The sequence below is a fragment of the Malus sylvestris genome, chromosome 17, assembly GCF_916048215.2.
Source record: "Malus sylvestris chromosome 17, drMalSylv7.2, whole genome shotgun sequence".
Lineage (NCBI taxonomy): Eukaryota > Viridiplantae > Streptophyta > Magnoliopsida > Rosales > Rosaceae > Malus > Malus sylvestris.
Window position 1 is genome coordinate 28,625,352 of NC_062276.1, and position 27,983 is coordinate 28,653,334.

At 37.1% G+C, this 27,983-nt stretch overlaps 3 protein-coding genes, 2 long non-coding RNA genes and 1 other non-coding gene across 10 annotated transcripts; 2 read left to right on the forward strand and 4 right to left on the reverse strand.

Moving 5' to 3' along the window:
* Window positions 1–988: 988 nt before the first annotated feature.
* LOC126611397 (transmembrane E3 ubiquitin-protein ligase FLY2-like) lies at window positions 989–9,375 on the reverse strand. Of its 2 annotated transcripts, none has more exons than XM_050279675.1 (15): window positions 8,765–9,375; window positions 7,856–7,928; window positions 6,910–7,037; window positions 6,541–6,656; window positions 6,333–6,393; window positions 6,035–6,143; window positions 5,876–5,953; window positions 5,207–5,364; window positions 5,059–5,118; window positions 4,881–4,974; window positions 4,084–4,251; window positions 2,591–2,919; window positions 1,996–2,112; window positions 1,752–1,915; window positions 989–1,394 (listed from the first exon to the last, which is right to left on the reverse strand). In XM_050279675.1, exons 1-14 carry the CDS (start codon window positions 8,933–8,935, stop codon window positions 1,814–1,816), a joined length of 1,764 nt encoding a protein of 587 aa, XP_050135632.1. In that variant the 5' UTR covers window positions 8,936–9,375; the 3' UTR covers window positions 989–1,394; window positions 1,752–1,813. The 2 variants fall into 2 exon arrangements, with proteins under 2 accessions (XP_050135632.1, XP_050135633.1); XM_050279676.1 differs by having other exon boundaries at window positions 6,035–6,101; window positions 8,765–9,373.
* A 3,010-nt stretch (window positions 9,376–12,385) lies between these two features.
* TRNAR-CCU (transfer RNA arginine (anticodon CCU)) lies at window positions 12,386–12,458 on the reverse strand. The gene has a single exon. It is a non-coding gene; the product is annotated as a tRNA-Arg (tRNA).
* Window positions 12,459–12,694: 236 nt separating this feature from the next.
* Window positions 12,695–13,519, forward strand: LOC126611687 (uncharacterized). The gene has a single exon (XM_050280066.1). The coding sequence runs from the start codon at window positions 12,792–12,794 to the stop codon at window positions 13,275–13,277; it is 486 nt and encodes a 161-aa protein (XP_050136023.1). The 5' UTR covers window positions 12,695–12,791; the 3' UTR covers window positions 13,278–13,519.
* Window positions 13,520–15,328: 1,809 nt separating this feature from the next.
* LOC126611686 (GTP-binding protein At2g22870) lies at window positions 15,329–19,190 on the reverse strand. Of its 4 annotated transcripts, none has more exons than XM_050280062.1 (6): window positions 19,035–19,190; window positions 18,120–18,309; window positions 17,213–17,930; window positions 17,053–17,122; window positions 15,891–16,053; window positions 15,329–15,807 (listed from the first exon to the last, which is right to left on the reverse strand). In XM_050280062.1, the coding sequence occupies exons 3-6, from the start codon at window positions 17,682–17,684 to the stop codon at window positions 15,598–15,600; spliced, it is 915 nt and encodes a 304-aa protein (XP_050136019.1). In that variant the 5' UTR covers window positions 17,685–17,930; window positions 18,120–18,309; window positions 19,035–19,190; the 3' UTR covers window positions 15,329–15,597. The 4 variants fall into 4 exon arrangements, with proteins under 4 accessions (XP_050136019.1, XP_050136022.1, XP_050136020.1 ...); XM_050280065.1 differs by having other exon boundaries at window positions 18,120–18,255; window positions 19,035–19,189; XM_050280063.1 differs by having other exon boundaries at window positions 18,120–18,295; window positions 19,035–19,189.
* Window positions 19,191–20,550: 1,360 nt separating this feature from the next.
* Window positions 20,551–21,483, reverse strand: LOC126609931 (uncharacterized). The gene is made up of 3 exons (XR_007618325.1): window positions 21,311–21,483; window positions 21,064–21,209; window positions 20,551–20,630 (listed from the first exon to the last, which is right to left on the reverse strand). It is a non-coding gene; the product is annotated as an uncharacterized LOC126609931 (long non-coding RNA).
* A 2,562-nt stretch (window positions 21,484–24,045) lies between these two features.
* On the forward strand, window positions 24,046–24,766 carry LOC126612171 (uncharacterized). Its single transcript, XR_007618979.1, has 2 exons — window positions 24,046–24,181; window positions 24,346–24,766. It is a non-coding gene; the product is annotated as an uncharacterized LOC126612171 (long non-coding RNA).
* Window positions 24,767–27,983: the final 3,217 nt, after the last annotated feature.

Here is a 27,983-nt window from a genome sequence, read left to right on the forward strand (position 1 = left end):
AATTTGCATAACTCTCCACTTTGGTTCTTAAAATTTAAAATCAATACAAGTGGTTTATGAGATTATCCACTATCAATCATTTTGGTCATTCCATGAATAATTATGTTAAATAAAAATAAAAATGACAAGTCATTTGGTATTACGGTCTAGTAGTATTTCTCTTCACTTGTAAGTGAAAGATCTTAGGTTCGATAGTCGCCAAGGCAAATTTGAACCACATTATTGCTAAACCATTGTGAGGCTAAATTCACCCCACTCTCTTAGTGTGGATAATATTGTTTGTTAAAAAAAAGATTAATTTTACCAAAAAAAAAAAGAAGAAGGATTAAAATGACAAAACTACCCTCAATTTAATAAACAATATGCCAAAATGATTTGACAAAAATTGAGGGTATTTTTGTCATTTTATCTTTATTTAATGGAGATTTTTCACGGAATGACCAAAATGATTGATGGTGGACAAACTCAAGGACCAATTCTATCGATTTCAAATCTCAATGATCAAAATGAGAAGTTATACAAATCTTAGGGATCAAAATAAAAAGATGCAAATCTTATGAACCATTTTGGATAAATAGCCTCATACTATATGATGTTGAAGAGTGGATATTAAAGCAAACACATTCCGGCAGATTCCCTGGTACCTTTCGGGCAGAGGTTCGAAACCAGTTAAGAGCACTTTGTGGCCAGAGGCAAGCCGAACCTCAGGGAAGATTAGACCCACCCTTCGTGTGTTGGGACACTTCATGGTCTTTACCAAAACACCAAACATATTCCCTCAAACGCCAGTCCTTTGGAATTACTGGGCAAAACGCTTTATGCAAGAGCAAATCTAATAGCCAGCCTTCCGAACTACGAGTGAGAAATACACGAGAGTAGCTAGTTACTTGGTTCGTGTGGTGCAAGTTCAAAAGAAGGATTTGATAAAACCCAACACGATTCACTAACAACATTGTCCCAACTTAACTACATATTACAAAGTGTAGAGTTCCATAAAAAACCTCGGTGATATTAAGAGTGAAACTCTGACATATAAGCTGTATATTATTTTGTTACATTTCCGCCGTGAGACTTTATTCTCCAATAGAATTCGTTATTGCAAGTCTACAAGATCCTACAACAATTGTTTACTACATTATACATTATACATTATACAACAATTGATGGACTTGGCAAGAATTTGCACCTAAAGAATTGCTTCCTACATACACATTACACATTATACAACAAAACCAAACAAAGCAAAAGTGAAAAATTAAAAATTGTTGGCTCGAGTAACAACTGATGCAGAATCTGTTACATTTTGGAAATGGAAACTGATTGATTATATGCCGTACCTCATCCTTCTTCCTTCGGAAGGTGCGCTCAACCTGAATATCGATTCAATGCCCAACCTGAAACGGAATACAGAATAACAGATTTTACATCTTATTTCGAAACTGGTGGAAGGAAATAGATAGTGAGAAGCCAAAACAAGAGAACACGAAGTTTTGCTAAAGTCAGAAAACCGATGTATAATATTCGAGCAAAGAGGATGAGTTGAACTGAAATATGATTCATCAAAATCAAATTTTAAAATGACATGTCTTCAATGTTGGATTTATTAAAATTTCGCGTAACTGGTTATTGATGAAGCTCATGGGAAAATCCAAGCAATTATTATTGTGCGAAGAATAAATCCAAAAAGGAAAACGTCAGAGAAAACAAAACTCAGAATATTTCTACTAAATTGCTTGCATCAACGACTTTACCAAAATTAGTGAGCTGGGCGATGTCAGTTGATCCTATACATGATATAGACAGACTGGAAGGATCAGGCTGGTGGCAGTGGACGCCGACAAGTTGGGCACTCCATCTTTACATCCATCCACCTTTGTAAACAACCCGAGTGAAAGCAATGATCACATGGTGTCACCTGCAAAGGAAATAGAACATTAAATCAAGCACCTAAGTTTGGGTACTTACATTACAATATAAAACATGCCGTCACAGTACCATGCGATCGTTTGAACGTTGTGTGAGATCAACTGCGGTCATGCAAATGACACAATCTGTGGTGCGATTCGTATTCTGATCAAGCCTTCTACAGTAGCTATATTTTTCAGGTAGAATCTGCAACCCATCAAACAGAAATGAGATATAAATATAATTACGCTTCCACAAAAAAAAACACTTGTTATACTAGCTGCACATAAACTACATTATTTTGATAATAAAGAAAGGAGCTCAAATTTTAACACAAAATTGGGGTGTGAAGCACGATATTGTTTACAGACCTTCAAGATGGGAATTTAAAAAGCATTTAGTTACAATCTTTTTTATGTGATCATAATATTAGTATTCTATATGAAAAGACGTTAGTTACTGTGCGATTGAAAGAAGCAATTTGTATGCTATTCCAATCGAATAAACCTGCTCCTTGCTTGGGGGAAATTCCACAAGAAGTTACCCGTATAATTAACATTCCTTCGTAATACAGCAATGATGGCTGTCTTGATGCGAGGTTGTTTGTGTGTCATTGTGCGTCAAAAGCGAATTGTCAAGGAAAAGAATTCCCAGGAAGATATAAATGACCAGAGTTAGATCGAACCTGACGAGGAATGAACCACCGCGAGCCAAGATAGTGCTGAAGAAGAAGAATGGACGCTTGCAGTCCAATAAATACACCCAAACAAATACACCAACTCTTGTCAGGCTCAATGCGCATGAAGTTGTTAGGGCAACCAAATATGTATAATGGGATTGCAAGCCGCGTAACAGTCATGCCCAAGATGTAATGAGGATGCAAAGGTTTTCTTGAATCACGAATGACATTGGTGATAATTTGAGGTATCCAAAAGGAGTACATAAGGAGAAGAATAGGTCTCAAGAAGTTATGGAACTCATACATGAGCAGAATGCCTCCCAAAAGAATCCCATCTGCAAATAAGTATACAGTTAGATAAAGCCTATAATTTGAAACAAAGACTCATAAGCTAGAATATTTTCAGTCAACAGTATAAACCTAAGAGGGAAATCAAAGAGCACACATCGTAGGTTGCAAAAGAAAGGACATAATTTCTTAATTATTTTCCTATATGATTTAATTTCCTGGTGTTATGGAATTAAGATTACTTTCCTATTTCTAGTAAATTTACGATTTTTTTTTTTTTGTAGGATTAGGTTATTATAAATAGGTGCGTTGTAATTCAATGTTGGGAGACTTAAATAATTTGATTAAACAAATCTTCTCCATGCGTATCTTCTTTTCTAGAGTTCTGTTCTAATGATGTGCTTCTAAATTCTCCTTGACCTATCTCTTTTGGTTTTTTAGATCCAAACCCTGATTTCTGGTTGCTTGTGCTACATCAATTGGTATCAAAGTCAATTAATGATGAACAAGTACTAGAATTTAGGGTTTGGAAGGGTTTCTAGAAGAACTAGAATTAGAGCTCAAGATAAGAGAATTAGGAGAATTTTAGAATTTTAAGACAGAGAAGAAACAGATAGGTCGAGGAGAGATCTAGAACAGAAGGGAAGATTAGGTTTAGAAGACAGAGGCAAGAGATAACTCAGGGAGATGATTTCGTTCATCAATCAAGTGTCTCAATGTTAAATCACAAAACACCTGTTCATAATAATCTAATCGTACAACGAACATGAAGAATCCTAAATCTACTAGAATAGGAAAGTAATCTTAATTCCATAACAATTATGAAATTCAACAATAGAGGAAAATAAATAAAAATATTCCAAATATATTATTCTGTATCAGATACATTGGATTTAAGGGGCTGTTTGTAGGTCTACAAAGTCATCCCACTCATTGTCTACGTTGCTTAATTGTTTCTTTCTATTAAACTAATCAAGTTCTATTTTCAGAACAACTAATCAATTTCTACCAAATTACATATTTCTTGAAACAAGAAGAGAACTAGTGACAACCCTCCCCAAATTATCCTCCAGTCTTTTTTGGATGCAACTTTTCTACCTTATTGCACTGGGTAAAACAAATAACTTACCAAATGGGCTTTAAAGTCAAAAGTTGATGAAATGGCATTCCACATACAAACAAAGAAGCATATATTCCAAATTAGTACTTACAGAAACGGCTATATAGAACTGAAAGCTCACGCCTCATCGTCTCCCAACCTTCCCCGCTATTTGTAGGCCTACTAGCTTTCCATATAGCAAGAAGATATCTCATCTCAAATATTGAGAAGACAACAAACTTGAAAAAAGCAGCAGTCGCAAAAGCATTAAACAAGGATTCTGTATGAACAAGAAACAAGGTTAAAATATATGGTTAATAAGGAGAAACAAGAGGTTAAAGCCTAAAAATACTGTTAATAAGCAAAAACTAACATGTGACAAACAAATGAGGTAATTATAGAGGACATGGGCACAATAATATTAAGCATGTGAAGAAAGATGCTCAAAAATAGGACATGTAATCTATAAACATAACAGACGATACACGTGTATCAGTCTGTAACAAACTCCATTTGGGGTCTTGAGAAAAAGATTTCTTATGTGGAAGCATGCACTTTGCAGTGACATTTTTGAAAAGCCCACCAGGTTTTATTTTCATCAGAAATCTATGTTCCAAAAAGCTGCTATAAGTTCGTGAAAACAATATTCAAAGTAGTTGTAATCAGTTTCTTATCTTAAATAACAGCATTTATCTCTATTTGCAGCTTTACAACAACAACAAAGCCTTATCCCACTAAGTGGGGTCGGTTATATGAGAGTTGCTCATTGTAATCTTAACCCCAATACTTCCTGATCACAATAATTTCAGCTTTAGTAGTGACTATACTTAATCACAACTGCTTCAGAGTAACACTCCTAAGATTGGAAACCTTTACAACAAGCAGGTAGTGAATCTCAACCAAACTTACCAACAAGTATTCCTGCAGTCAAATGTAGAAGGCAGAGATAAGCATCCATGATAGCCTGTTGGCCAATCATTAGAATCGAAACTTTGGCAGCCCCCTGAAAAGTGCACTTGTAAATACAAATGGCATGTATTGTTAAAATCCCTTTTTTTTTTTTGTATGTTCAGACAAAAGTTCTTACTGAATGAGTGTTGCTATGTTCCATTTGCCGAATTAAGAGGAGAACTTGGAGAAAAGAGACCTGAGGAAATACGTTAAGGAATATGCCTACACAAATATGGCATAAAACATTGAAATTAACCTGAAAGACAATGATAAATAAAGGATACAAAGGTGACCATCAAAGTATAGTTCACTGCTTTGTTGTAGTACACCTCCACATTGACAGAAGTAGCGTTTAATATCAAGGGAGAGAAGCAATCTCCATCATCATCCACTGAAGGACTCTCCATCAACGATTCTATATGGTATCGATCACGATCTCCATCTAATAAAGATTTGTAGAAATTTGAATGAGTCTTGGACTTTAGAAACAAACAAACAAACAAATAATTATGTCCATTCACAACCTAGACCAAAAGGTTTTGACCTCCCACATGCACAAGCCCCTCCATTCATTAAGTTTATCTATTTATTCAGTAAAAACTCACAAAAAGTAGGCACAATTAAAAACTAAAGATGCTACGAGCACGTTCAGTATTAAAGAAAATAAAAGATTATATGAAAGAAACGAATCATGACATGGGCAAGAATTACATGATGAAGATGGTACATTACATAAGCATTATGTCCACTTATGTGAAAATCATAGACTAACAATTAAAAGTGCTTCTGAATCATATCTTATCAGGAAAACTGTTGGCAAGAAATGTGAAACTAAGTTTAGAGATTCTGTCCAAAAAAAAAAGATTAGAGATTCTGTAGTTTCCAAGAAAAGGGATGGTGAGGCAGCAATTAAAAGGAAAGAAAGAATCCATACGCTGAGAAAACTCAAATACCATTATGGGTGGATGAGACACGTGAAACTTGGCCCGCGATTTCTACATTACAGTGTTTCTCCATTTCATAGATTGGAGCTGCAGTATGAGCAAAATAAAATTATCATAACATGAAAAAAGCAAGATGAAAATAATTCATAGTGAAGTAGGAGAAATTACAATGTTTTTTCCTCCATATCTTATCTCTAGGAGATTCTTGGAAAACCTGGGAAGAGAAAACTCCAAGCTGTTGCAAAGGTACCATGTAATGTGTGAGTACTTGAAACCTCTGTAATTGCATTTCACTTTCTAAATTAATGACTATTACAAGTACTAGCATCTTTCATATATTTTTGGCACTCCAGATTACAAAAATCAACATGACTAGCAGCACCGAGCAAACACCAAGGGATAATGCATATGATTACAGAAAGCAGAGTTATAAGGCTTCATAACAATGAATTGAACAAAAAATTACCATATGATAAGGATTTGACAATAAATATTCTTCTGCTTGGCTTGACTCTCCCTCTTTTCCACTGCAAAATGATAAGAGCACATATTTTGTTTTCCTTAAAGAGATGGAGCACATATCCATAACAGAAGATATTAAATGCAAGCGGGTGTAAACAATTAATCAATGAAATGGACGAAAAGCTTTCAATAACTGAACCAGGAAAAATTACCTGTTAGCTACCATTCGAAGTTGTCTAAACGGCCATATAAATACACCCTCCACCCTGATTTGAACACCACCAACATTGTGTTCATTGTCAAACACATCATGGAAAATAATTACCCCCTATTGTCAGCCAAATGAAGAAGTAGACTGTTATTTTAAAAAGAACAATAATAACTTGAAAAGTTAACACTAAAACAATTGAAAGAAATAGTTCTATAGTTATGTAGGCCATGAGAAGATAGAATATTTGAGCCTTTTGACTGCTCATTTCAAATATGACATTTTAAAGATGATCAGAGCCCATCACAAGGATATATATACAGATGCAGACCTTACTTTGATATGATGGTCATTACGGGTTCAAACTACTCACCTGTACGTAATGTACGCCAGTTATTTTTGTCGGCGTGCTAACCAATTCAATGATACTGTTGCCATGGGAATTCCTAAAATCCGGAAATCTGGAAGAGCTATTTGTTGAATCAGGAAACTTCCAAGTCCCTGCAACTCACATGTAAATATATTATGTCTAAGCAGGTCAAGAAAGCAAATTTTACAGGCTTAGTTTTATCCATTAATGTTTACAGTAAGGTTCTTGAATATATGCAGAAAACATTGATTCATGCCGGAGAAGACAGAAAGAAAGGAATCATGCATTTCAAAAGATTCGTTGCAGTTAATTATTTAGATAATTCATAATCTTAGACTGTATCTAATGAGACTATGTTGTATGGAATATGTCTTTGGGTTCCCTTTGGACGTCTGTATCTTCAGAATGTATGCATACAATCCAGAGGCTTATGCCAGTCATCATCCATTGGGATAGAGTTCATATTCAGGCTGTATTGTATGATTGGAATTCTACTGCTGTACACTAGGTTTTGTTGGTCTGCTGACATCTCCTTTGCTTAGCTATGCAGTCTTTGTTGGTTTGTTTAGCTAGTAAGCCTAGTATATTATACATAGATTAGCAGTCTTTGTTGGTTTGTTTAGCTAGTCAGCCTAGTTTTGTTGGTTTGTTTAGCTAGTCAGCCTAGTTTATTCTACATATATTTGTGGGAAAACATTTTCCCTGTATTGTCCTGTTCTTGTTTAATGAATTATGTTTCTTGAATTAAGAAAAATAGCATTGTTAAGATAAAGAATATATATTTTGCAACTTCTGCTTCTAACCCAATTACTTCAGCAATAAGCCTCATGATACAAAATTCTAATGAGAACAATAAGAATATCTTATGATCCAGTTAGCAATGAACAAACCTTGAACAAGTAATAGCGGCAATAATTAACATTATTCAAAGGTATGATAAGTTACAAACCTCTGTAAGTTCCTGTTATATTCCATGTAGAAAATGGTCCCAAATCAATTTCATCTTTTTTTACAAATAGCCACTGCAAAAAGAAAATTGAGGAATTTAAAAGGTTGGTTTGTTCAATTTCATACCATTCCAAAACAAATTTTGGTCATAAACCTACTTCCTCATAAAAAGTATATAGATATGTCAAACAAATTATATCAATGCCAAGTAATTGAAAAAAATTTACTGGTTAACAGCAAACGACGTTTTACTTTTATTTGGGGAGGGAATGGCGAGAGTCAAACTCTTGCAGTGTTGTGGGCATAAGCGTTCTTTTATCTAATTTATAAGCCGCCACATACAGATGCACTTAATGCAGCCCATAAAATGGGCACAACCAAGGAAATAACAAGCAGACAGAAATATTGCAGGACATGTAAGTCATTGCTCATATAGTTTAAGTGATCATATCAACATTCCAAGTGAAACACCACTATTGCGGTTCTCTAACTAAACTAACTCGGAACTAAAAATAACGATGGGCTGCAGAACTCAGTATCTACAACTAAATTAACTACGAACCATGACTTTTTGAAGCAGCTGGGTTCATAACAAAGGTTCACAACATGAATGTTTAAGTTTTCTAGCAAGTATAACACCAATATTGAGCTCTCCATTAACCTATCTCTAGAAACATGAACTTCGATTTTACATTTATCATTGCATCTACATCCTTCCCATGAGTTAATATAGCTAGTATAAATATTTACATACACACAAACACAAATAGCACTTGGCAGATCAAATTCACATTTCCAACTGAAATTCACAACCTTTAACCTAAAAACGTCATAAAGTTCAATCACAAACAACCAAATGCAACAAAACTAAGCATAGAAAGAAAAAAAACCCGAAATTTCGACTACCAACCTCATCGCCCCATGATCGAGCTCGTTCCCGCAAGGGTCGAAGACTGGCCACCGGCGGCAAAAGCACAAAAGCAACCCAAACCCAGAATACAACCCAGTACAGCTTGCTCCGCCGAGACCACAAACACCCCAAATTCCTCACGACCCCCGAACCAAACCCCATAAATCCCATCCCCGAAATTCAACTCCGAATTTCCACCGCCACCGCCAAGCCTCTGTGTTGGGAAAGAAATCGAAAAAACGAAGAGAAAAACAGGAAACCCATTGGAGTAAACAGCTTAAGAGAGGGGGGTTTTGCTTCAATTGGAGTCAAAGATTGGAGGAAGTTACCAGCCGATCAAATGGAGAAAGTGAAAGCACAACGACTAATTGACTTCTTAATTATTCTTAAGCAACAACAAAGAAAACTAATAACAAAGGAGTATCAAATTAGAATAAGTATTTAATTTGAATATATATTAAATAATATTAGTAATAATTATTGTGGGTTGGAGATTAAGAGGGTTGGTTCGAGAGCTTAAGAGGAAGACGAAGGCGTGGGAATGGTGGTTGACATGTCCACTGGTTTTTGTATTCTGGTATTTGGTAAATGGAGGTCAGAGTCGGGGAGGCTTGTTCGGGGGGCAAAGTAGGCGTACGCGCCTCAACGAACATGGGACTCGCCGCCCAAGTCAATGCGGCCTCGGTAAAATTGACGGACGGGTTAAATTGATAAAATTAAAAAATTATGTGGTATAATATGTGAAATTTAAAATTTCAAGACTTATTTTGTAAATGATTTCCAAATTTTAGAGTGTAAAATGTAATTAATACTAAATTTTTCATGACACACCCCAACCTAGATCGAGGCATGCTGGCCGTCACATGAGGGTGACATAGTCATGTGCACAGTGCGGAAGCAAAAGAGATATAAGGAAATACGAATGAATAAAAACCAAACTACTAAAAGTACTAGCTAAAATAAGGTGCTAGTGTAAGATTAAGTGTGAAATACACAATCAGAGCATAAATAGCCTAAGTGCAGTCAGGCAGGACAAGTACTAATTATACAACACCCAAAGGTGATCCTATATTTATGATGTTATGTCAGAACCACCGTCGAAATCCCCGTGAGCCACCAAAACACTTCTACCTAAAACCTAGAGGGGCGCAAAACAGAAAGTGTGAGTGGGCAAAAACAAAGCTTTTCAAAATCATTTCATTTCTCAAAAGTTCTAACCCCTCACTGTAAAACCTGTATAATCTCCCAGAAAATATAATATATGTTATATCAAAAATCATGCTTAAGATGAAATCCATAGAAATATATCATGCCAAAGCATCTCAATGAAATGCCATAAGTAATTCAGTTAAAATATATCAATGCCAAATATCATATTAGTCGGCTCCACCTAACGTGAGTCTATAGCTCATAATCAATTTCAACCATATCAAATCCTACAAACGAGTCGGAACCACCTAAAATGGTCTCTACGACAGGACTAGGTGTAAAATAAATATGCTAGTGCTACGATCACTTGAAGGCTGTGCGAATGATCGTAGGTCACCTACGAGTCGGAACCACATATAATGGTCTGTACAACAATCATGTGCATCTAACTTGGATCCAAGGTGAGCATATGGTGCGGGAAGTGAACATCACGTGAAGGACTATGCCTTAACTCTGGGCGAGAGCACTAACACCGGGGTGCAGGTTTATGAGCTTTCAATATATCACATCATATCTCGCATAACTGAAGCAATCTTATATCTTTGATTTATGAATTTACTTGGCACTTACCTGTGCGCCCGCAGCACCAATCATAAGTATATGCAACTACTAATGCATAAATAAAATAGGCAGATACTTTGCAAGGCATTTCAAAACTTATAATCATTCAAACTCATTTTCTAGGAAAAATCTCAAGTATATAGATATATATATGGAAAAACCAAAAGCCCACTCACTGATATGTCGAAGGGTCGTAGCCCCCGAGCCTCGATTGATGGCGCTCGTCCTCTGGATAGGTCTCCCCTACATGCGAAATAACTAAATAAACATTAATTAAAGCACATACACAAAACTAGGAAATAACTTCTCATACAATGCTCAAATGGGGTGTTTGAATATACCAACGTGATCTACTCAACACCACGAACATCCCCATATTTTTAAAAAAATTTCCTAAGCACTCACGCGCCGGCCAAGGCACGGCCAAACGCGCTGCCACGCTCAGGCACGTGCTTGGCATGAGGGACAAAATAGTTAACGTCGTTAGGGAATATTCCGTTAAAAACTAGAATATGCCGTTATATTTACCTGACGGCGTCAGAATATTCCGTCAACTTTGACGGAATATTCTCCTCCTTCTTCCTTAGATCGTCAGAGCCCCGTGCCGGTACCGTTGCTATCGCCGGAAACTGGAAAATTATTCAAACCTTCATATCTCTTTCATTTCTTAACTAAAACTCATGAAATTTGTCTCAAAATGAAGCTCATGATGCAAGGAACAAAACCTTACCAACTTTGAGCCCCAATACTCACTGAAACTCATCGGAGAAAGCATGATACTCCGGCCACTTCAATAACTCCTAGAACCCGAGTCTCCCGACGTCCAAAACACTCCAAAATTACTCCCCGAGCTTCATGAAGATGTCCCAAAGCTTCCTAGAACCTTAAAACTCCCTAAAAACTTCACGATCACGATCACATGAACAATGCACTAAATTGGGGTTTCTGGTTCTCGGATTTTCGAAGGTTTCGCATCCAACAAAAGGCATGGGTGAGCTCCTGGACTTACAAGGAACACAAAGACCACTTCCCCAGCTTCGATCCGTGACTGGAAGTGAAGGTTTGAAGGTTGTCCGTACGCTTGTATGGAAATGGCAGAAAATGCGAGAGGGAGGGAAAGAGAGAAAGAGTAAACGGGTTATTTTGGATGTGAGTGTGTGGTCCAGTTTTGGGCATCCAATCACAACAAACAAAAATCTCTTTCTCATTGGGTCCAAACACTTAGGAAAATTGGTCCACAACCAAAACCTAAACCACACAACACCACAAACGTTCAAGGGTAAATTCATCATTTCACACCATAGACAATAAAATTCGGGAAGGGTTGTCACATTTCATGTCAACTCATTATTTTAGTAAATAAACATTAAATAGATTTCTAATCTTGAGTTAAAACCTAAAATTTTTAACTTAAAAAATTTAGATTTTAATCGAGAAACAGTTTTTCCGCTCCAACCCTTGGGTTAAATTTTTAGCCCAATATTTAGGCTAATTTTTTTCTTAAAATGAACAAACGATATTATCTACACTAAAAGAGAGGGGATGAACTTAACCTCACAATAAGTTAGTAATAATGTGATTCAAATCCGTCTTTGGCGAAATATAAAATGAATAGATAGAATATGGAGATGCTAGGAAGTGGTTTAATTCTCAAATTAAGAAGGATTTGGATCCTCTCCCCTGGTTGACAACCTCCTCCTACTAGATAGGTGAGACTCCAATAGTGAAAATGACAAAAAGTAGTCATATTCTCAAATTAAGAAGGATTTGGATCCTCTCCCCTGGTTGACAACCTCCTCCTACTAGATAGGTGAGACTCCAATAGTGAAAATGACAAAAAGTAGTCATAAACGCGCCAGATAGGGGTCGAACCTATGACCTTCTGCTTAGGAAACAGACGCTCTATCCACTGAGCTACAGGCGCTTGATGTCATTGACGTGTGTTTGAACATATATTTCAAATCTCTGTTAGCTGTTTTCATTTCCCTGGCAACTTTTGGTTTGACCACGTTGCGAACTTGTACATTATACAGTCGTCACAGCTGACGGCGCAAGATGAAAAACGTGATTGAAATTCTGTGCTTCTTCTTCTCCATCTTCCCTTTCTCCAAAAGCTTCACTCGTTGACTTTTTGCTCATTTCCAATCTATATATAGTGCTTCTAATATTTTCATAACACAAAGAAAACCAAATCCCAGAAATAATCTCACACTTTTAAGTCCTCAAAAACCCTGGAAGTTTCAAACTTCCACTCCCAATGGAACCATTAAGATCTTATTCCTCTTCCTCTTCAGCCTCCTCCACCACCAAGTACTTGTCCCAAACCATCCAACCAACAAAGGGTTCAACTTCAAACTCAAAGCAGCTTCCCCATCACCAGTCATCACTCCACTCGGTTCAAAAATCTTCGTTGAAGCCATGGAAGAAGCCTGCGGTTGCACCACTCCCACCAACCAAACCAACCCCACCAAGAATCTACAAAGTTGACCCCATTAACTTCAGGGAGCTTGTCCAGCGCCTCACCTGCGCGCCGGAGTTTATGGAGACTCGGTCTCTCCAGAGCGTAGCGCCTCCACTGATCGATATCCGTGCGTCTTCTGTACCAAATCATGTCCATTCTTGTTCACCAGAAATTAGCTCACTATTTTCTGTTATGTACAAGGACTTGTCGGATACTTTGGAGCTGAGTCCGATGCCTCGCCATAAGAAGGTGCATGGTAGCACGGTGGACTCGAGCTATTAGAGACTGAATTTGCAGTCCCCGTCTTCCCATCATTGGTTTTCCTTGCATCTGCTCAGCCCAGGGACTGTGTCCAGTATCACCCTAGTATCTTTGCGATGAGGCTTAATGTCAACGTTTTAGGGACTGGGCGGCCTGTTCTAAATGGGTCAATAGTATCATAATTAACCACTTACTAGTCCAGCAAGTGTAGCGTTAAGGTTTAGATGCAATTAAAAAGTGAAATCACACAAGTTATATTTTTATTTTTGTAGGTTTTCAATGGACGTTTCACATTCTTTTACACTTAAAATTATTAACACTTGAATTGGGATCATTAATGGAAAACCCCGAAGTAGAGTCCCGAGTTAGGGACACCCGCAACCCCGAAGTCTGAGGTCTCAAGACGGGACACCCGAATGAAATAATAATTAAGGATTATTGGTAGGGGTGGTTCGGTATGGGATCCCATACCGAAACCCTTGTCTCAATTCCCAAACCGAAATTTTCAGGAATCCCAATTTCAATACCGATCCCAAACCAAATTTTCGGGAATCCCAATTTTTGGAAATCCCGAAATAGTTTCGGGATTTCGGGACAAATCGGGAATCCCGAAATGGTTTTGGGCTTTTGGGCTTTTGGACTAAAATTTGACATATTATGCTTTTGAGCTCAATTTGCCAATTTGTTTCTACTAATCTACCAATCAAATGGCAAGGCATGTTTGTACTAATTTGTGCACAAATTTGAGTCCGTGTACACCAGTAAGTAAAAATGGATTTAATAATGGATGGAAGGAAAAAGAAAGTCTGTGTACACCAGTAAGTACAATTGTAGCATAAAAAATAATACATCAGCTTAAATTTCTATATAGCACATGAATCTTTCATCTCAATGCATATATGAACCATCCAGATGAAGAATTATTAAGGAGGGGCAAGGTATCAAATAATCAAATAATCAAATTTATATTCAATGGTTGAGATTAAATCTCAATAGAATCTGACAACTATTAAAAATCTAAATATATATTTAAAAATTAAACAATATATATATATATAATTTTTTTTTGGTTCGGTTTGGGAATACCGAAATCTCAAAAACTTGAGACCGATTCCCATACCGAAATTTCGGGATCGGTTCGGTATTGGGTACCGAAATTTTCGGGAATTTCGGTTTGGGATTTTTTCGGTTTGGTTTCGAGAATTTTTTGGTTCGGTTTGGAATTTTTGGGATTTTTTTCCAACCCTAATTATTGATGTGGTGTTGTCTTCAAGTGGTCCACTAATGAGTGGTCTCAGGTAGGAGAGATTTTTCATTCCTGTCAATTTCCGTCTAATTCCCTCAAAATAAAAATCATTCATATTTAATCTCATTATATCTTGAATTTTATGAGTTACCGAATTCAATTCAATCCTAAAAAACTAAACAAGCTCTAAACAAAGGGCTTAAAAGAAGATAACAAGGTCTTTTGACTACAGAACAGTCCAAGTCGTGGCAAAAATATATCATACACGGTCTTTTGACCACAACTGCCACTACGAAAGTTTTTCGAAGGCCTGGCGGCTGCACAAGTGGAGGAGAGAACGTGGACTAGTCCGTGGCACATGCTCACAGAAAAGTAAATAATTATGCAGGACATCAATGTTGGCACGTGATGTGTGGCTGCCTGCGGTCCTCAAAAAAGCCATCAGAGTTGCATATTTCAGAGGTGGACTTCGCCAGTCAAAGAGAGAGATGAATAGGATTCCAAATATACATTTCTCTATTGGCGTATAACTAAAATATACATTTTCCGAAAATGTAAAATGAGATGTAAATGCGACGGTGGTTTTAGATGAATTTAAAAACACTTGAGAAGAAACTCAAACTTTCGGCAACTCAACCTACATGGGAAAGACAAAGGGTCTGAAAATGAATAAGATAAATCTGAAAGTCGGAGTTCATTTTCACACCCATGTTTTATTTTTGGTCCGGGTTGAATAATTCAAATGAAAACAACGGACAAAATATGTGTAGGATGAGAAAAAGAGTGAGTGCTTATCAATCCCATTCTATAGATAAGGGCACACAGATGAAACTGAATATGCGTCTCTGCATAATCTGAGAACATTATCCATCTATATATACGCAAAGAACAATACATCTTTCCAGTTTCCACAGCCAAAATTACAAATCTGAATTACTTTTAGCCGGGGAATTCTTCCAAGCGTTTATGGTAACCAGTAACAAGACTAATAGCACAAAAAGTAAAAAAACTATGAGCAGCCGAGCGGAAGTTCCTTGTTCTTCATGTTCCTTCTGAAGTTGAGGACAAATCGGCCAATATTATGGTCGTGCAGAGCTATTGGTCCCAGTAGTTTCTAAGTTGCGACATGTGGAGCAAAAGTTCATCCCTGCCCAAGCCAGTTACACTGCTAGTCATGATCCACGGAGGAGGTACGCGGTAGTTGTCTTTGATAAACTGTTGAAAATCCCTGAGGTTCTCATCTGCCCTTTTACCTTTGCCCGCCCTCATTTTGTCACACTTGGTGAAGACAAAAGTCATGGGTATCTAAAAGCAGAAAGAGCATACAAATTATGAGCAATTTATGAAGAGGTTAACATAAAGGTATTTCAAATTGGAGAGCAGTGTACATTGTTACGTCCAAGCCAATTAGCGCAGTCTAGGTCGATTTTCTGAGGTGGAACACTAGCATCAACAAGGAGTAGGACGGTAACAAGAGTATCTCTGCTCAAAAAGAAACCTTTTGTGAATGCAGACCAATCCATTCGAGCAGCATCTGGAGCTTTAGCAAACCTACCAACAAAGAAATCACTAGACATAAGAAAATGAAAAAGAGGAGGCGGCAAATGTATTTGATCAATTACTGTATATCGATACAGAAACTATAAAGAATACTGAAATAGCAGGATTAATTCCTTATTGTTCTGCATTAAATGTTTTACTTACGTATGAATTCAACAAACATTAGAAAAAAGCAATTAAAGGAATTTAGCAATCTCGTAAGCAAACAGCTGGTAACAGAACAGCAACCCATGTTAAAATCGAAAGTTTTAAACTTCAAAAGAACGACAACCAGAAAATGGAAAGGGCCACCTAACTATGCTCTTGACTGATTGTTCTGTGATAATCTCTACGTCACAAAATAAGGTCTCTTAGTCAATGTTAGCATGAAGTATGTCTAAATTTGTTAAATGAGGATAAAGATGAGTACATGCTCAACTATGTCCATGGAGTTCAGCTTATATAAAATTCAGCTTAAACTACAGGTTCATAAAAGTAACCATTTTTCAGTGTCAATGAGTGACATGATGGAAATTTAGTTGCTTAGATTAAAAACTATTAGGCCCATTAAGAATAATGTCATAGGACATAGATATTCAGTATTGTAATAACCTCAAGTCACCAAAGCCCTGACCCCGACAATCTGGGACTTGGGATACTACAGAGAGCTGGTTGGCAAGAGTGCTGTATTCATTACGAAGCCGCAGGCAGTGGAATACATGTCATACATTATGCATAACAGTTTGTAAGTGAAAACTTAGTTTCATATGTGTAGAGCGTCTTCCTATTCTAATTTGTATTTTTCATTACTTCACTGATACATATACTGACTTGCTTTGTCGGAAGAAACTCAAACCCAACTGATCCAGCACTAATTCCCATAAATTTTGAGATTTTCTTCAGCGATGCACAACTAGTTCCAAACAGTTGCAAATGGAGATAACATAACCTAGGAGATAAAAGGTCAAAAGCTGAAACTTTCTTTGCATACAAAAGAAGGAAGGGCCTTACCCATAACCAGGCAAATCCACAAAGTACCAACTTTTGTTGACCAAGAAATGATTGATGAGCTTAGTCTTCCCTGCACAAATTTCACAAAAATAAGCAAAACCCAGATACCAAATCACATTCAAACTTCAAAAAATTCAAAACCTTTAAGAAAATCAGAAACCTGGTTTCTTAGATGTAAGAGCAACATCCTTCTTGCGAACCAAGGAATTAATGAGTGAGGACTTGCCCACATTGGATCGACCCAGAATAGCGAATTCGGGTCGATCATGTTTTGGGCAATCCTTAGCTCTGGCACTGCTTTTCACGAACTCCACCTCCTTAATCTTGGCATCGCCGGCATAGGGTCCGAGCACGATGTTCGAACCGGGTAGGACCATATTTTCAGTCACCTCCTCGGCCGGGTCGACCCCAGGCGACATGAACAGGACGTTCTTGTCCAGGATTGTTGAGTTAGCCGTGGCTTTTGGAGCTAGGACATTGCGTTTTGGGTTTGGGTTTTGGCTCGGATGAGTTGGGTTTGAGAGGAGAGTTCGGAAGGAGAGGGTGGAAGGTCGGGTTTTGATAGGTGGGGAAGGAAGCGGTGATAAGAAGGAAGTGATTTGCAGGGTTAGGAGGCGGTTTCTGAGTAACATTGTATGGGTTCAAGAGAGGTTTTATTTTGTGAGGTTATAGAAAAGGCTATCTAATAAGGCTATTTTTGTGACAATGGAGGCTTGGATTTTTGCTATTACTGTTCAGTTCGGTTCTGTTTATCTTTCAATTCTTTTCGATTCGGTTTTGTTGGTTTGGTTTTTTTTACCTTAAATTTTTTTAAACCTGGAAATCTGGAAATTGGTACTCCAAGTCTTCAAACAATTGAAACTCCATCATTAATTGACCTGTAACAAATAAAATTAATGGGGTAGATGTCATACGATGCATCAAGGTTTATGAGCATTTGAGGAGAACGAGAATGATAGCCACTAAGAAATTACCCCAGACATAAGGCTCCAACCAATATGCTAATCATATCTTAATTCAAGTCTTTGGCCTTAGAGAAAACACATTAATCATAAAGAAAAACTTACTTGGGAAACTAGATGCAGAAACACCGACCCTAATGATTGTTCAGCTTTTCTATCAGCAGTCATCAAGGTAATGACAAAGTGAGGATGGTTTGCCAGGAGCCGAACAATCTTCCAGAACATTTAACAAACACCTTCCCTGCATCCCGTGTATCAGCCTTCAAATTGTTCACCACGTCCTGCAATTTCGAAACTTTAACAATAAACGTCAACTTCTACGATGAACAACACTCAACTCAACAAATCAAGGTTTCCAATTCACTGAAATTTTACAAAGCAGGGTTTAACTGGGTTTTTTTTCCCGCATTTTCTATAGAGATAAAACACAGCATGACAGTGTTTACAAAAAATCAAAAGCAAACTCGATAAAGCTTCAAACCTTCCTTCGACTAACTTTTTTCATTAATGAAGCATATAACGTTGAATTAGATGCCATTTCCTTCAACTAACTCTTTTCAATTCAATCGAATCAGTTCAATTCAACAATTATATAATCATTATTATTACATTGGAAATAAATTCATTGAATGCACACTTGTAAAATCATAAACTTGGTAAGCAATCTTGTAAAAAGGCAGAGTCGTTCATATCATAATCCATACAAAAAATTAATTGCTGAAACAGAAGCGTAAATTCGATCAAACAGGAGAGTGCTAACTGCAACAGCCCATCATTCAACTATCATATTTCAACATCAACAATGGTTACAATACTAGCTAAAGCTAAAACATGAACCTCCAGAAACTAAAAACAAAAATAAAAAGACATTCTTCATTATATTTCAATTTTATATTAAATTTGGGTAAAAAGTAGAGATTAATGCGTTGCCAAATGCATCCCTATTGAAACTTTACAGGCAAAGAGGATGAAAGGGAAAATATTGAGCTAAAGGGGAGACAGAGAAGGGTAAGCGCTGACCTTGATGGTGGTGAGCGCAGATATCAGAGAGGCGCACTGCAGTACCTGCTGCAAGTGAAGTGGATGAGGTCGACAGAAATGGATGGTTTTCAAGTTAAACCCTCTTCCTCTGGTTTCTGCTTCTGGATATATAGAGAGAGACCGCAAATTATAAAAACAGACGGGGATGTAACTATTTCGGGTTCTTTATTTTTTACTTTATTTTGTATTTATTTATTAATTTTTACTTTTTTAAAGGAAAATACTTGATCCCACCCGCATATTTCATTATTTGCAAATAACGTATTTTTACCGTAAAAATTTTATAACAAAAATCGTTCTTTTTTTTTAATTTTTATTAAAAATCATCAATGACACACCTCGACCGAGATCGAGGCATGCTGACCGTCACGTGAAAGTAACGTAGTCATGTGTACAGTGCGGAAACAATAAGGATAAGAAATATACGAATAAATAAAAACCGAAAGCTACTAAAGTGCACTAATAAACCGGAAGTGCTAAGAGTGAGATACAAGTGTAATTACTCCTAATTAGAGCATAGAAAATCTAGGTGCAGTCCAGTAGGACAAGTACTAATTATACAGTACCATAACATGTCCTACAATTATTTTAATATGTCAGAACCGCCGGAATCCTCGTACGCCACCAACAGCAGTCTACCTAAAACCTAGAGGGGTGCAAAACAGAAAACATGAGTGGGCAAAAACAAACGTTTTACAAAACCATTTCATTTCTCAAAAGTTCTAACCCCTCGCCGTAAAACATGTATAATTTTCCCAGAAATAGAATATAAGCATATGCATAAATGTATATATAAATATCTCAATTCAAATCATGCTTCACATAATCATATTCATAAATATGCCATGCCAAGATATAAACAGAATAAGTAGTTCAGGTGAGAATAAATTCATGGAAAATAACATATTAGCCGGAACCCCTGTAGAAGTCTGCACGGCTAAATTCATAGCTCATTAGTCAATCTAGCTGGAGTCACTACAATGACCTATACGACATTACACTGCACATAAGTCGAAACCACTAAAGAGGGGTCTGTACGACAAGACTGGGTGTAATATAATTATGCTCAATACTATTCTCTCATGATAGCTGTGCGATAAATCACTAGTCACTTACGAGTCGGAACCACCTATAATGGTCTGTACGACAAGATTGTGCACCTAAATTGGATGTGAGCATATGGTGCGGGAGGTGACATTATATACATGCATGTGCTATATCTCTGGCTAAATCACAATCACCCTAGGTGCAGGTTTATGAGCTCTATGCTTCTCAATTAATCACAACTGTTGTTCACATTCACAATTCATAAACTCACCTGGACTTACCTGAGTGTCTACAGCACCACAATTATATATTATGCATCAAATACTAATTCATGTACAGAATATAATTTATATGCATGGCATTCAAGGCATACTTCATTTAAACACATTTTTTCTGGGAAAATATCAAGTATATAAATATATACTGAAAACCAAAAGCCCACTCACTAGTATGTCGAAGGGTCATAGATCTCGAGTCGCCCTTGACTGCGCTCGTCCTCGGGATAAGTCTTCCCTATATGCGAAATAACTATAAAAACGTTAATTAAAGCACATAGACAAAACTAGCTAATAACTTCTCATACATTGCTCAAATAGGGTGTTTGAATATACCAATGTGATCTACATAACCTCACGAACATCCCCATATTTAATAATTTTTTATGACCCCACGCGCCCTCACGTGCCGGCCAAGGCACGGCAACACGCGCCGCCCACGCGCAGGGACCCTAACGGAATCCCTTAACCCCGTAGGAATATTTTGTTAAATAGTAATGGAATCCGTTAAACTAACCAACGCCGTTAGGAATATTCCGTCATCCTTTACCTTAGAACTCCGACGACCGTCACCGGCGCTGGAAAACTGGGAATTTTTCAAACTTCCATTTCTTGTCCATTTCTCAGTCAAATTTCATGAAACTTAAACCAATTTGAAGCTTGACACGAATAGAACACAACCATACCTTTTAAAAGCTTTAAAACCCACGGGATTCGCCAGAAAACTCCTCGATACTCCGGCCAAACCTGCAACTCGTCGAATCTCACTATTCCGACGTCCAAATTCTTCCAACGAACCACTCCTAGCCTCGTGAGGACCTCCTTAAGCTACCTTTAAGCTTGAAATCCCCAAAAACATGAGATTTTACGTTTGCATGAATACTACCTTAATCGGAGTTCGAGAGAAACTGGGGTTTTCGAAGGAGTTCTTACCTAAAAATGGTACCATTCAACTCGTATGAACATCAAGAACATGATGGTGTCCTTTAAAACCTCGATCTGTAACTTTCCATTCGTGTTGTTGTTGGTCCGTACGTGAGGAAAGGAGAGAGAGTGAGTCCGAATGAGAGAGAGCACGGGAGAGAAGAGAGAGGAAGAGTTTATGTGTGTGTGAGTGGTCCACGTGGTCACCAACCCAAAACCACAAAAACTAAGTGCTACTTTGGTCCAAAAATTAAGGAAAAACATAAGTTTGGACCACCCCTAACATGCATAACACACACCACGACACTCACGTTTAAGGGTGAAATAGTCAATTCACGTCATCGATAATTTATTTCGGGACGAGCTGTGACAATCAATGTATTGAATCTTCTAAATTTATGGAACAAATTAATTGTGTGAGTGCCAAATAATATATTCATGATAAATCGTCTATTTATTTTGATACATTTTGATGACTAAAATTCTTCGATTTGAATTGTAGCAATGACCAAGGACTAAAATGGGACAACACGTTATTAAGTTTGAGGACTAAAGAAACTAATATGAGAGTTCAGTGACTAAAATTAAACAGAGGGTTAAATTCAAGGACCATTGCTACAGTAAAGCCATGATTTTGTTTACAAGTTAATCATCTTTAAATAAAGATTAAGAAATTGAACTAATCTTTATACATCAAAATATACATTATTTGCAAGTGGTAGGATATGCATATTTACAATACAGAGGAAAGCAAGGATTATCCATTTTATGATTAAACCAATTGTAGCATATTAGCTAAATTTATCTTTTTATAGCTAGCTAGATGACTCAAATGTTAATTTGGACAGCCACCACTTCCAACAAGTTAAAACATTTTAATATTATTTTTTTTCCTAAACTTAACAACGGAAGCCATTTTTCTTCTCTTGAAGCCCACACAATGAAATTTATATTTTTTTAATGTTTAGTAAAATTTTTACTTTCTTTCTCCTCCTAGCTAATATAGATAGATACTATTTACAAAGTTAAGATAACTAGTCATTTAACTAGCCTGTTCGAGCTTTGTTTTTTTTTTTTTTTTTTGCCCCTTATGTTAGCCAAAAAGTCTCATTTAGTTAGGTTGTTGGAGACGCTCTAAGCCGTTGTTTTATGCTATATTGAGTAAAATACACATAAAGAAATAACATTATGCACGTATATTGACAATTTACCCGACTACGGCCCCATTTGGTATTATTTTTTTTCCACTAAAAACGCCTTCCTTTAAAGTTACGCAATACAAAAACAAGTTTGGTAAAAATAAAATATCCTACTTATTTTAAAAGCAATGACCTTAGACAACAACTTTTAAAAGTAGCATGTGGGTTACTTTTAAAAGCTGCTTTAATAAAAACGGAGTTGAATCTTTAATGAATATTTTTAATTTCTATAATACCCTTGTTAGTTTTTAAAATTCACATTGTTAACGTTCTATACTCACTTTCTTGGTGAATAAAGTGATTGACCGTCACTACCTGCTATCACAAACACTAACATTATACCACCACTGCCATTACCATCACCATTGTTACTGCTACCACCACCGTTAATACCACCGCCACCATCACCACCATAACCATAGTTGCTACAACTGTCAACCGTTACTACCGTCGCCCTACCACCATTGTTACCTCTACACCCCAATATTGGCACCACAACCATACCCCCACCATTGTCGCTACCATCACTACTGTTGCCACCACCACCACCGTCACCACCATTGCCCTTGCCATGCCACCACCCCCACTACCATGTCCATTTGTTTCATTGTACAAATTATATCACTTTTACATTAAATTTTAACAAATGCTTTTACACTGTTTTTTATACTCACATCGTTTTTAAAAATACAGTGTATCAAACACTCAACTATTTTATTTTACAGCTATTTATTCTTAAAACACAACATAAACATTTTTTTAAAAAGCGGATCAATCCCAAACTTGCCCTAGATATGGTGATTTTAGATATTAATTTAATTGGTATAGGAAATTTATGCAGATGCTTGAAATGATTTTAGCTTCAAACTTCTCATTTCAAACATACAAACCATTTCAGGCATCTGCACAATTTTTCCAAACCAATTTTGAATCAACTCCACCTCAATTCAAGTTGCACATTTTAAGTCTCTCTCTTACACTTCAGTCCACCCTTGCATAAACCCTAGTCGACTCTCACTGTTTATTAGAAAGATTTAGCATAAATTCAATCATGGACGACTTTCGAAATTTGAAAAAACATCGATCTATATTTTAATTAAGGACTTAATGCACAACATGTTATGGTTTTTTTCGCTACATTGTTAAGGATGAAAGAGAGGATTTTTTTTATTATAATTTTTGTTGTTTTTTATGTTGGCTCCCCTGTGTGCATTCATTAAGATTTTGATAATTTATTTTTATGAGTGACAGAGAATATGTTATTCTCAGGTCGGTCATAGGGCTTCCAATTGGTTTCCAGTACCACTGACCTGCTCCTGGATCATTCTTGTGGTCTATTGGGAATTATACAATGCACCTGGAAGTTGGGATCTTATCTGTAATCTCTTTAAGGTAAAGAAAACGCATTTACCATGTTTGACGACAGCATCCAATTGTCATTTCAAAACCCTAATACCAGCCGCAGCATGAGCCCCTGGATTTGAAATGCGCCCATCGTTTGCACCCTCCTCTCCACCTATAAAACTGACCACATTGACACCCTCATTACTCATTACTCATTAGGTTTTAGGGTTTCAGAAAGAGAGAGATGAAAGTTTGTGAGGCATCTGAAAGCCAAGATGAAGAGGATGACGGTGCTGGTAGGGTTTTAACATATCGCATCCATGATTTACCAGATCGGGTAGATTTCTATTTTATTAAAATTTGACCTTCATCTTAATTTTTGGACAAACCTTGGATAAATTAGCAAATTAGCCTTTGAGAATATATGATTCATATGTATCAATTAAAACTTTGATCAGCTGCATATGTTAATTTCATCTACGTGATTTTTTGGAATTACAGATGAAAATCTCGAAAAGCGTGGTCTGGTCAACAAACACCATTGTTTGGGGTCTCAGTTGAACCGCTGAACCACCATTCAGGAATCCGGTACCACAAAATCTCTTTTTCTGTTTGGGAGAATGGCACCGGTGACAAAGAGGCTCGAAGAGCGAAAGCCGTCAAGACTGAAGTGCAAGCGCATGCTCTGAATGGCGGACTGTGACTCAAGGAGACTCTTCTGAGTTCTGACCCAATCATCCGATAACAACAACAACGCATTCAAGAGACAATCTCAGTTAAAGAGAAAGATCAGAAGCAAACATCTCAAAAGGAGGACATTGTTTATATCTAGTTGTAAACATTGTTCAATTATAAATATAGGCTATAGTTTAGTTAAGATTGTAAACCTGATAATGGATCAATGAAGGGAAAATTTTCTCCATGCACATTGTTCTCTTTTTTATTTGAAAGTTTGAAGCAATTATGTACCTCTCATAGGATCTATCTATACCATTTCTCCTTTCTCGCAGAATAGACGGACTGAGAACAAACTTGACGAGTGAAAATCTGTTTGAACTTTGAACAAATTTCTGCTGTGGACTTAACAGAGAGAGCAAAGACTTCTTCATGGTAAGTAAGATGTCGCGTCTACTTTTAGTCGGTGTGTATTAATCCAAAATATACTTTGAATTATGACGGTTACCAGCTTGGTTAGTCTTAATCTGAACCAAGCTGTTGGTCCACAACTCTCAATTCATTTGCAAGTCCTATGTTATTTAGAAGTTTAAAGTAGAAAAGATACATACAAGACATATATAAGCCTTCTGTGTATTTTGGCATAACGTACCCTTCCTTCGTCTAACAGTAATAAATCAATGTCCTTGCTTGCCTGCCTAAGATTTTACTTGTCTATGGATGTCTAATTTTTATGTCATTTTATGTTACTAGGATGGTGTTTCATTGTTGGTCTGATTTCTTACGAGACATGCATAGCAATAGTGTTGCTTAAATATTCGCGGCCTGAGTGCTGTAATTAAAATACCATTTTGGTTTTAGTGTTTTAGTATCTCAAGTTTTTTTGTTTTCAATATTTGATACATCAAGTTTTATTATCCCAAAGTGTTACCTGAAATCAAAATTTTGAGACAGTTTCATACATCCATTAAGGTTGTTGTTAAGTCAACCGTTAACTGATGACGTAGCATTCAACTGACCACTAACTTGGTACCACGTGTCAATCTAGGCCCACTTTAATATTAAAAAATAAAAAATAAAAACTTTTTTTATCACATAAAAAACAGGGCAAAAGACTGTTTATTATCCTCAAGTTTATGGTTTTCAACATTTAGTACATCAATTTTTTTTCGTCTCAGAGTCATACCTAAAGTGTAAATTTTGGGACAGTCTCATACATCCGTTAGTCAAACAATTAGTTCTCCCATTAAGTGATGACGTGGCGCCTATGTGGACAATGACTGGGAGCCACGTGTCATTAAAAAATATTAAAAAAATTAATTAAATAATTAAAATTAAAAAAAAAATTAACAATCCGTTTTCCCCCTCTCCCCCATGCCCCCAACCCAAAGGAAGAAGAAGGAGAAAAAAAAAAAGAAAAAAAAAAAGCCGTTTGCAACCCAAAAAAAGGAGGAAGAAGAAGGAAGAGAGGAAGAAGAGAGTTTCAGGAGAGAAAGGGGAGAGTTTCGGCCAAGGGGAGGAGGAGAGAGAAATGAGGTGGCGAATGAGGGAGGAGGAAAGGAGAGAAAGGAGGGAGGGGAGAAGGAGGGGAACGGCCGGGTCTCTCCTTGACCCGCGACCCGACCCGCATCATTCTTTGTTTTCCGACAAATTTTCACCAATTTTTCCGGCAAATTGCACTACCTAACCACCTAGAATCAACTTCATGACCTTCCCTCTACCTATTACATCCCAAATTTGGAGAGATTTGGTGGTGAAAATGGAAGAAACCGTGAGGGGTGCGGCGAAGGTGGTGTGACGGCGATCCGCCATTTTTGAAGTAAATCTCGTCAACCACCACCACCATTAGACTCCCGTAGAACCCAGGAACAAAGCCCAAACAGTTGTGGAGGAGTTGGAACAAGTGGGTCGCGGGGGGGGGGGGGGGACGAATTCATCTTTGTCGATTCAGGTTTCTTCTTTTTCTTCTGTTTTTTTTTTCTTCTTCTTCTTCCTTCTTCTTCCTCTTCTGGGTTGGCAAACAATTTTTTTTTCTTTTTTTTTTCTCCTTCTTCTTCCTCTGGGTTGGGGGCGCGGGGGGAGAAGGGGAAAATGGCTGGTTTGTTTGTTTTTTTTTTTAATTTTTAAATTTAAAATTTAAAATATTTAATTAATTTTTTTAAATATTTTTAATGACACTTGGCACCCAGTTATTGTACACGTGTGCGCCACGTCATCACTTAACGAGAGACTTAACTTTGACTAACGAATGTATGAAACTGTCTCAAAATTTACACTTTAGGTATGACTTTGAGATGAAAAAAAATTGATATACTAAATGTTGAAAACCACGGAACATGTAAAATATTTAATTAATTTTTTTTAATATTTTAATGACACGTGGCACCCAGTTATTGTACACATGTGCGCCACGTCATCACTTAACGAGAGACTTAACTTTGACTAACGAATGTATGAAACTGTCTCAAAATTTACACTTTAGGTATGACTTTGAGATGAAAAAAAATTGATATACTAAGGGGGGTGTATTCAATTGAGAATGTGAAAGATTTTAATGGATTTATAAATCCATGGATTTTTATGGAGTTTAATTGATTTGTAGAGATTCCATATAAAATTTTGATTCAATTCCCTCGAAATCTCATGGGAAGAGGTGAGATTTGTGGATACTTAAAATACACTACGAAATCTCTCCAATTCCCTCTAATTCCTCAACTTTATCAAATTCTTTAAAATCAATTTCTAATTGAATACACCTGGAATGTTATAAACTTCTTTAAAATCTTAATTGAATACACCTGGATTTCTAAGGATTTTAATAAACTATTTTAAAATTCTAATTGAATACACCTAGAATTTCAGAGAATCACTTAAAATCCAGATTGAATATCCCTAGATTCATTAAAAGAATTAAAATCCCTTAAAATCCCAATTGAATACACCCTCCTAAATGTTGAAAACCACGTAACATGAGATAACAGTTTTTGCCCTAAAAAAAAAATTCCTTTATGTTACTTCGATCCGCCCCTCCTTCCCTCCCCAATCCCCTCCTCCCTTCTCTCCTCCGCACCCCACCCATCATCTTGAGCCATGGAGCTTCGAGCTAGACGGATCATCGTCTGTGCAAAACCCTACAAAATTACCTTCCCTTCTGTCTTTGTGGGGAAGACGGATCATCGATAACGAACCGCAAAAAAATGTAATCGCAATTGAGCCTTCCCCTTCGTCAAATCACCACCGCGAGCGTCCAATCAACCGGATCCACCTATCCTCGTCGCCGATGCTGACGGATCTGCGGTCACATTGGTTTTGGTCAGCGATTGAAATGGAGCCCGACCCGGGTTTGTACGGGTCCGCTGAAAGACATGGTTGAAGACAGAGGCGTTGGAGGGTGAGCTGCAGTTGATGAGGTAGTAGCCTCCTGTGAAGGAGGCTGAGGTGTGGAGGAGAGAGATGAGGGTTAG